Source organism: Etheostoma spectabile, chromosome 9, assembly GCF_008692095.1.
Source record: "Etheostoma spectabile isolate EspeVRDwgs_2016 chromosome 9, UIUC_Espe_1.0, whole genome shotgun sequence".
Taxonomy (NCBI): Eukaryota; Metazoa; Chordata; class Actinopteri; order Perciformes; family Percidae; genus Etheostoma; species Etheostoma spectabile.
In genome coordinates, this window is record NC_045741.1 from 19,463,036 (window position 1) to 19,473,635 (window position 10,600).

The following is a 10,600-nucleotide window of genomic DNA, read 5'->3' on the forward strand; positions in this document are numbered from 1 at the left end:
GACGGACAATGAACTGTAAAAATGACCTTAGTGTTCAGGGGATTAAAGAATCTTAAATGTAGCTTTTAAAGCCCAATCGGTGCACTCTTTGTCTCTCTCTTGCGCTCAACCTAATATACATATTTTATTGGTAAAATAGAAAATATTAATATAAAAGGACAGACATACTTTCAGTGTACGGGAGCAGTCAATGCTTTAAGCTAGGTTTATGTCGTTTCCAGCATGGAGAATCTGCAGGTTGTTGCGGCGCGTGGTCGTCGCTGTGCTTTCAGTTCATCATGGTCGGCTGGGAAGACTGGCCAAGCACGTTCACCTGTACAAACATCTGTATGATTGTACAGACCACAGGAAGTCAAACCGCCTTAAATATGTGGTCAGAGAGGGACACAACAATGGGAAAACAAAAGGATCAATTTGATTTGGAGATAAACAACTAATTATTAGAGTACAGAAATGTAATGTTTGGCGTTACGTCTGTGTTTATCATGGATGTGTACTGTTGCCAAGCAGCCTGCTTTTCACATGTTTTATGCAAATTAAGTGATATAGAATAAACAATGCCTTATGGAAACAGTAAAATTTGATTGAATGTCACTGATATTAACTCAAAGTTTATAAATTCGGTCTCATCAGATTTTTTCTTGATCAATATACGGCTTATGCGATAAGCGCTGATGGAAACGTTACTTGCCGAATAAGAATTGATAGCCAGCCCTTTCTATTGACAAACTCCCGGCGGCCCTCAGCAGGGGTCTAATAGGGACACGAGTCCCGTCCATAGATCTGCGCCTTATACACTTCAGGTAGATCCTCGTTCATATGAAATTGCACACGGCGTGAACACATGGTGATCTTGCTGACCCAAACGTTTCGCCTACCACTCTGTACTCTGCGCATGTAGCCAGTTTGTAGAGCACAATGCCGATACGCCATTGATCAATATTGTGATCACGATTAATTATCACAAGTATTTGTTGATTTTCATATTTTATTGTCACATAGGCTATTTATAACTGCTTTTACATCCATATTGTACTACATTCCTCTTATGTTGAAGTTGTATGTTGTATAGACATACAGCTGCAACATATGTAAATGAAAATTAGCTATCTGAAATAAATGGCATAGGATTTTTTTTTTTTTTTTTTTTGAATGTAGCAAAATTAAACCATATCGATACAAACAACACTGCAGTGGATGCGAGGACATTTGGTGCACCGGTGCGTCCTAGAGGAAAAATATTACTCGCGCCCTAGAGCCCTGTGAGCTAACAGACACTCACTAGCACTGCTCACTGCTGTTGTCTGAGAAACAACACAGACAGGACAAAATGTTGCGACCAACCTTGAGACCAACGTACAACCGACTGCTATTTTCCTCACGTTACTCTGTCCTCTGTGACTGTCTACATCTAGAAACTAAACTGCGCGGTGGAGGGAACAACTCTGACTGGCAAATAATCAGACATTGGATTACAGAGCAGTAGATTGGCTTTGCAAAAAAGAAAAGAGCGTTCTAGGAAATGACGCATTTAAAAAAAATCACTCAATCACGCAAATTTGATCGTGGGAAGCCAAAATCGTGATCGCAATTAAAATTCGATTAACTGTGCAGCCCTATCCGAAAATGCTTCAACCAAAGGGTTTCTGTGAAGTGTCTCTAAACTAAAATCTTCCAGAACTGTTTGGACCGCTCTCGTATCGGCATTTACCTGCATCTTCATCATCAGAGCAATGTCTGGTCGCGTCATTGTTTTCCTATTATAGCTTGATATGTTTCTATCAGCTGGCACATAAGCACTATTACAAATTCTACAATTATTACTTATATGTAGGTAGCCCGCGCAATCTATTTTGTCTGGGAAAACTTTGTTTGCAATTGTTTGCTTGAATGTTGTGCAATTCAGTGCAAAAATGAATGGAAACACCATAAAATGTCTCAAATCAATTCGATATACCAGTTTGATTGCAAAACAGCATGTAACGTCATTACGCACAGGTTTTTATTGGCTTTAAAGCCCTTGGATGGAAACACACGTCCACTGGCTTTGTTTGCATGAGTTTTTTTTACCGAACTTCAGATAATTTGATTGACAAGTGGATGGAAACATAGATACTGACACTGTTTTTCCTAATTCATATCCAGATGAGTTATTCACCGGGAAGAGTCAATGTTTATTCAACTGAATCAAATGACAGGAAAACTGCAAAAGGATTGGGAACAAAGGGCGTTTAGCTCCTCCAAAACAATGTGCTATATGGAAGCTCAAAGAATTCCATTATGTAACATAATGCAGCATACAGCGCATAACTTGAATGCATTCATGTAAGACACTGTGGAAGCAGCAGCATGACTCATTTCAAATACAAGGGCCTTTGTTATGGGCTGAAAATGGCTGAGCTTTTAAGTAATCAAAAAAGATTAAAAGGGTGATGATACACATGCGGACCATTCCTCATCTTCAAAAAGCTCAAATCATTTAATTGATGTGGACCCACTGTCCAACATGAATCAGGGCAGCAGTAATGCAGTGCTAAGAATTAAAGAGGTGGGGGAAATGAACATATGACAGCGGACGCACCTCTTGGGTGCTACTCCATAATCCAGAGGCAGTGACTAATTGCATGCTTCTGGGTATGTCAGTATTTGAGAATGCACACATTTTTTAGCCGGCAATCAGCTTTAGGGCACAGACAAATTGGCCTCTTATAGTCTGGGGTCTTGACAATACAGAAACTTAACAAACAAGCACTGTTTTCGGCACAGAGTTCCTAAAAAATGCTTTGATGCCTAGCTTTTAAGACCACAGAAAAAAAGAAAGAAGGAAAAAAGACAGCCATAATTCCTTGTGATTTTAGAAAATGACTGTGCCGCGTAGGCCTTTACATCACTTTGATAATGACAGTGTTTTTGAACTATGTGCAATCCAGAGAGGCAATCAGAGCAGTTTAAGAGGTTTACAATCTCTATTAGGTCAACAGGTGTGAGCATAGCAAAGTGATAACTTCCCAGTGGTGGCAGTCACGTGAGTGAAAATAATAAATAAATGGTTACAGTGAGTGCTGAATAACCCATTAATTAACTGCATAACTAGGCAATAAAAACATCTTAAAATGTTTGATCTATTCAAGATGGCATTTACTGAGGCAATGACCTGCTTGTGGAAAGTGTTGCCTTATTCAGGGGGTGGGAGTGAACTTGTTTATTGAGCTGATTCATAGCAGAGGGATAATCTCTAGCCCAATAAACCATCAGGATTCAGGAAAAGCTTCTGCCACTGATCACAGCCAACCCAGATTGACACCAGGGAATTAGACGCCCTCTCTAAAGAGACAGTCAGAGGTTTAAGTCTCTTTGACAGGACGGCCCTTTAGGCATGGAGGAAACATGGTAAAAATAGTGAATGCCTCCAAGCTGTTGCCAAGGTAATTCTGTGATAAGCACCAACTCATTTAAACCACCCTCATAGTAGACCCTCAACTCCATATAGCCACTTATGATGACCTTATGGCAGAGAAACAATTCAGCTCTTCAGCAATAAAGTGTGAGACAACAATGACAAAAAGCCAAGCTGAGTGGAACTTTAGACAGTTAGCATCTCTGTATTCAGGTCCACACCGAGCATCTCTCAGAGTCAACATCCATATTGAAATGGGACAGGCCTGCCCCCTCAGCCCTTCCTCAGAGCCATCACAGCGGATATTTGATATTGGTAAAACAAGATATTATCATAGCCCTCGAACATTTGTTTTCTGTTTTGTGTAATTTAACATTTTTGGAAGAAATCAAGTAGACACAGAGATGTTTGCAATTAGGGCCTAGAAAGAAAACTGAGTGGTATATTGAAACTGATGCATTAAAAAAGTACTATTGTTATGTAAACTATTTTAACAATGTTTGGATGATATGCTGAGCATAGAATATATTATAAATACAAACTCCTTAGTGCACTGGTCCAAACCACGCCCATGCCCCAGTTGATTATGTCCTTAATAAGCAGCTACCTGTCAGCTGGCATCGCAGCGTACGTGATGGAGGGAAGATGGGGGGGAGGAGGCTGCTGGCAGCTGGAGGGAGCCCGTCATTGCCATAACTCGATTCTGATCAACATCGACCGCAAACATACTCTTCAGCCTCCTTTTAAACAACTGCGACATCACATTGTACATTCTGCAAAACTGACAGGACAGCGCTATAGCTACAGAAAAAATAGCACTTCGCACTCTGTTTTGTCTCTTCAGCTGCTCTTTAAGCACGCATAGCATTGAAAGCTCAGGGAATCAACGGACAATAATGTGATCATATAACGTAAGCGACAGGCGGCGTCACGCTAATTCATTCAAGCGATACATCGTCCCACTTGCGAGCAGCTATAAAATCAAACACCACATATTAACACATTTTCTCTGTCAGTTGGTGTACACAAGGGTAAAGTACGTTAGAAAACTTTGCCATTACTGTAGTAACCATCTGCTAATACAATTGTCGCAAGAGCGGCGTCCTGCATAGTGGCCGCTGCACTGACCGCCCCCCTGTCAGGCGAAAACAAGGACGGGATGGAGGGAAATGGCCCATTGTGTGTTTATCACAGGCGCTTGGTGCTAACCCGTTTAAAAGTAGTTATCATACGACTTCAAAACCATGAACTGGTGTAAAGGTGTGTGTGCGGTTCAGACCTTTGGAGAACTCCGACAGAGAGTGAATGTGAGCGGGAGAAAGTGAAGTTGTGTTAACGTTAGCTTGTTTTACCTCAGTAGAGCCGTGTCGCCTTGTCTGCTGACCACACTTTCAACCGAGGAATAGTCCACAGTTTGTCCAGCGGGCAAACAGGACGGCAGAAAGCAGCACAGGCTGAGAATTATCGCAGTAAGCCACTGACCAGAGACACAAGCATCCTGCACAGCAATCATTATGTCCATCACAGCTGTATTTTGTTGCCGCTTTCCCAAGTATTCTTGTTGCAAAAAAAGCGAGGAGTTAACGTTAGCTTAAAAAGAAAGCCTTGACGCGAACGACGCTTTAATTCCACACTTTTCCTCTTCGGAGTCCCGTAAAGAAATGTCCGCGGTATAGTTTCCCAGGTTTGTTTTGCTGGATGTAGAGCCCACTGTGCGGGGAAGTGTTCTCTCCAGTGGCTTGCACACCATCTAGTGAGGAAATGCGATGTAAAATGGGAGCAGACCTAGAAGCAGACAACCCCCAGGCTCTGATCCTGTTGCCATGCGGCCGTTTCCCGGGCAACCCGTTCCCAGTGGCTCGTGATGGAGCAGTAAACCCGCTAGGTATTGATACAACCCAGGAGCAATTAAAGATATCGACTGGAGAACCAACCCCTATTTATTCCCCATAAGGAAATGAACAATCTGAGCATTTGATGGGAATGTAGCTTACTGATAGTGACGCAGGCGTATCCCATAGGAAAACTCTGAAAATATACTATAACCATAGTAAAGACAACTAATATCCAAAGGCGATTCACTTTATGTAATCCTTGGCCTATTGTGCAATTGTATATGAAATGTAGGCCTAAACAAAAACAGAAACACAAAATACATAGACATAGAATTAACCCTTTTGATAAATCTCGGGAATATTAGAGTTATATTTTGTTAAGCTCTATCCCTCACAGACAGACACACACTCTTATAGCCTAGTCTTCACAAAGAGAGACACAGGGGACATACAAAGTTTGTTTTAGAGCAAGTAGCCCATAGCATATGCTGCTCAAAGCCTTTTGACTTAACCTACATAATACTTAACAGACTGTACAGTAGGCCCACAGCCAGCTGTAACCATGGAAATGACATACATTTCTCTGACGTGGCATGTTGTCATGCATGGCTCCTCTAATTTATTGCCGATGACGCATGGCTTGTTATGAATTTAACATTAACAAAACGTTCCTGAGGATTTTTCATGATAACAAAAGAAACCAAATCAAGCAATCAGCATGTGTCAGTATTTCAGAGAGCATGTGCTTAAAATTGACTTAGTTTTATTTTTTTAACAAAATTGGTGGAACCAGTAATCAAGCAACATAGTAACCCATGTAACAATTGCATGGTGTTTTTTCACTGTTTTTATTTCTTGCTCTATTGCTGATTTTATTTTCCACTTTTAAGTTTATATCCTACTGTATATAAAAAAGTATCCTATTCTTTTCCTCTGAATTCTATATAACACTCTCTCCCACTGAATTATTTTTATTATTTTTGTTTCCCCAAGAGGATCAATATAGTTTTATGATATCTTATCTTAAAATCTTATCTCACAGACCACAGAGCCAAGATTGTAGTCTGTGATGTTATCAAGATGCCCTGTCTGGAGCTGCTACATGGAAATTAAATAGGGTTAGTGGCTGTGAACTCCTGTAAACGGTTTGCTTCAGTTTTTACACCAAAACGAGCTTAAGACTATTGCCTTTGGTTTTTAAAAAAAGGTTTTGAAAAGGAGCCTTGCACCTCCAGAAATTCCTTCTGGGTGCTGTGAGAGTTACCTTTCCATCTTTGGTTATTTTGTATCTGAGGAGATAAATTGTTTATCGCAGTGATATGAGAGAATAGGAGTTGGGAAACATTTCTATTTGCAGGCCTGGTTGTGACAGTGAGCCAAGAAGCTGGTTTCCAGAGGTTACAAGGGACATTTCACTGTGTTGGAAATGAGTCAACAACCAATGTTCCATGACAAGCAGCATTAAAAGGGGGGGAATGAAAAGTTCATCTTGTCACAAATACAATTCACATTTGCATAACTGAAGCTCCCTCTACTGTTAATAGCTGTGATAATACCATCAACACCAACACTTACACTCTGGTTTTGTGACAGTAAGACATTTTCCATCCTTCTCTTGTCAGTCACAACATTGAGGGTTTTTTCCTGAGCCCTTCAAGTTACCTCAGAAAATGAACCTTCCCATGCATGAAAGCTATAATTACAATACCTCCATTTACTGATAGTGCACTGTGCAGAGGGAGAGAAGACTGGCAGCCTCTAATATTCAACTCGTAATAACCTCAGGAATTATGAACAAGATGAAAGAGATCAGGCACTGAGCTATCACAGCATCTGAGCTGTTTTAAGTAATGGATACCTCAGACATTCCGTTTAATTTCTGCAGTTTGCTTTGATAGCAAGAATGAAGTGACACAAAAAATAGACAATTTTCCACCAGTAGATTTACATGTATACTACTTCCCAGTGTTATTGGCATCTTTAAAAGTGAAGCATAGAATGGGCCGTGTTATTAGTGCATATTAAAACGATCTGCAGCATTAAAACTGCAGTTGTCTTAATTGTATGCTAACAATGTGGCAAAAACCACTGAAGCATATGGTCCCTTATTTTGACTGTGTATTAGGAGCTTGAACCATAATGCCTTAGCAAAAAACCTTTATTGCTTTTTTTCTGTTTTATTGCATGTTCTCACATTACTCTGTTTAGGTGAATTTGGCTTTACACACAATACCAACCTCAGTTTATTGGACTAGTTTATTAACCTGTGTAATGCAGCCTAATGAAAGGTATTGTTTTCTTAACTAGGTAAGTGCATGGTCATTTTTCTGTAATGGTGATTTGGTCGGCTATTATAATAATGGATGAAATCCTGCAGGGAAGTGTGCCAATCGATCACAACACACACCTAAATACAAATGCTGAGCAGTTCCTTTAAACGCGCCCCTGCAGCCCACTAGGGTTTGCGGGACATAAGATCCATGAGGAAAACATGTAAGGGTAACTGATGTCCCATTCCATGGATCCATGTTTTACCTACAACTGCTGTAATTTAATTAATGAAATTATTATGAAGCTTGATGTAGAACAGCCCCTCCATATCTCCATATCTTTGAAATTTGCATTGTCATATTTTTACATAGCAAATTGGCATTAATGGCTGGTGTGATTTTCTTCTTTCTGATTCAAGACAGCAAATCAGTATTTTTAGGTTTAAAACTACTACTTTTCTAGACTTCAATTAAACATACTGTATATTAATAGAGAAGTATTCAAACCTTTCTACAACTTCTTATCGGCACCCAGCCCTGGTCTTGAGGTTGCAGCGCAGTGACTCCCTTTCTGCACTGATGACTCTGAAAATAAAAAGGTAAAAAGACCCCAGGGGGGACACATTCATTTAAAAGAAAAATTAAAACACAAGACAATGTCACGCACAGAGGAGAAATTAATTATATGTTGCTGACATTTCAATAAAAACAAAGTGTAAGAATTTACCTGCAACAGGATGGTGGATTGATAAACCTTTGAATTATGGTGTGTGATAGATTTTAAGCTCACTAGAAATTGTACCTGTTGTTAACTGTCATATGATGGCAGAGAATTACAAAAAAAAAGCAGCTTGCACGTCTTCACCTGCAATTCAGAATCAACACCATTTCAGCGGTGACATTTAGCTTTCAAAAGACGCTCACCTGACGTTCCAGGAAATACAAAACAAGATAACCTTGATGTTTTTGCTTTTGCCCTGAGTTCTTCACATAAGAAATTCCATTACGTTATAGTTCAACAACTGCCACTTGTCTGAGTAGAAAGAAATGTATTACATTTCTCAAACTGTACCTTACTGTCAAAGTCCAAATGCACAACATATATATAGTGGACAAAACTCATTTTGAATGAACTATAGAGTTTGATATATGTAGCCCTCCAGCAGTGATTTATTTTGAGCCTCTCCTTTCTTTGCTTTTCCTGCACTGCCCATGTGGGACAAAACCTGCAACACTTTTGAGTCATAACTGATTTGTACTTTCAGACAGCCCCTACCACATTTCATACATGGTGAATAGTACCTCTCCCGAGTCATTGAGTATTGCAAGAAACTGATCTTGTAGCCCCAAGTGTGGTGTTTACTATAAACTTTGAAGGATGTGCAGCACAAGCAGACAAGTAAAATTAAAAGAGGGAGGGAGGGAAAAGTTAATCCTGCCACAAAATGTATTGATAATAGGCAGTGCTAAGACATTACTGGCATCTTTACATAGTGTATTTTTTTTCCTTTCTCGTAATTCTCATAGTTTAAATTTGGAACAGCTGTTTGGAACAGTTGAGTGGCCAGTTGGCTGGATGCATAGTTGTCCGTGGTGTATCAAATACGCTTTAGGCTACATAATAACGAGACTCTGGGAACCAACAGTGGCGAAAGCCACACATGAAGCCATCATAACACTAAACTGATAATTTACTGATCCAAAGCAGTCAGATGAGTTATTTTTAATAACACGGTATAATTTGTAGTTACACTTGTAATTGCATTAGTCTTAAACAAAAACCACTTTATAATATATAACTGTACACACAAATACTGAATACCTGATGTGATGGAATTATGAAATGACTTGTATTGACTAATGGGCAGTGAAATTAAAGAGGCTATATGTGATGGTAAAAAGGGGGTGGTAAAATATTAAACATTGCCAAAGGGCCCTGTCATTTATTTTATTTTAAGATGACACAAGAAACCTTGAGGGGCAGGTGCACCATTTTGATTGATTGTTCCAGAGACTCCAACCAAAGCCATCAAGTCAGACCGAAGACTGAATGTAAAGACTGTTGTTGGGTTATAGCTGCAATCATTTATTTTTTAGCCACTTGCGTAGGACAGTAGAGAATACTGAAAACACATGTTGTCACCCTATAAAAGTTATTGTAAAACGTGTAAGCAAACACCTGCCTATTTCATACATCAGGCGAAAACATGAAAACACGGGCTACGCAAATTTCACTCTCCTTCCAGCTCTGTTTTTAGTCTCCACCAACTCCTGAAATAATAATCTGACATTTTCTTTCTTCCTATGCTCCTTTATGTTCACCAGCTAGTCCCTTACTTTGACCACCTGCCCTTTGGTGCTGGGCAGGTAGTGTACAGTGGGTTACAGAGTTTTTTTGGTTGTTGCTGCAAAAAGCTGCCTAGTACAGCTGGAAACAAGGTTGACGAGAGTGGACTTTGATCCAACGTACACTGAAAGCCTCCGTAGTGCTGACATGTGCTGCAAAATTGGGAAGTAATTCTGTGAAGGTTTGTCACTATAAGCCTCTTTTACATTACACATATTGTATTCATTTATCCATTGTAAAAAAATAAAAATAAAATATTGAGAAGTGTAGTTTCAAAATTTGGCATGGTATGATGACTATTTAATTATGTTGCATAATTCATAATGTTAAAAAAAGAATCTATTTTCTTATGTAATTGGCACCTTTACTCCTCAGAAGACAAACAGTTTTATTCATAATGTCTCACTGAATTTATTATAATGAGCAAATTTCCTTGTTTGCATAGCAGTGTAAAGCATCTAAGAACCTCACTGTGTGGGAACGCTGCCTTCCTGCTCCCTAGGTTTTCTTTTTTAAGTTCTGCTCAAACACCAGCCACAGGCAAAGCAGCAGCTCCTGTTTGTTTTCTTTGATTGTGTAAGCTAGCAAGCCCCCCCCCCCACCACTGTATGTACCAAAAACGTTGTTACACAGGGTAAATGTTTAGTGTCTTTGCCAAGATTAAGCGATTTGAACTGCTGTTTCTTCAAAGAAACCTTAGTACAAGTGCAAGTCATGATAAAATCAATTGCAATATTCCCCGTGTTAAACA

General features: G+C 39.6%; 1 protein-coding gene across 3 annotated transcripts in view; it reads right to left on the bottom strand.

The window, feature by feature from the left end:
• Nucleotides 1-5,260, bottom strand: part of negr1 (neuronal growth regulator 1) — a 170,538-nt gene extending 165,278 nt beyond the window's left edge. For 2 of the 3 annotated variants that reach the window (XR_004333423.1, XM_032525520.1), the window contains exon 1: nucleotides 4,750-5,260. Coding sequence is in view for 2 of the 3 variants with exons in the window: in XM_032525520.1 (XP_032381411.1) it covers nucleotides 4,750-4,919 (170 nt within the window). In the remaining variant the exon portion in view is untranslated. The remainder of the gene's footprint in view (nucleotides 1-4,749) is intronic. The other variant, XM_032525521.1, reaches the window with a different exon arrangement.
• Nucleotides 5,261-10,600: the final 5,340 nt, after the last annotated feature.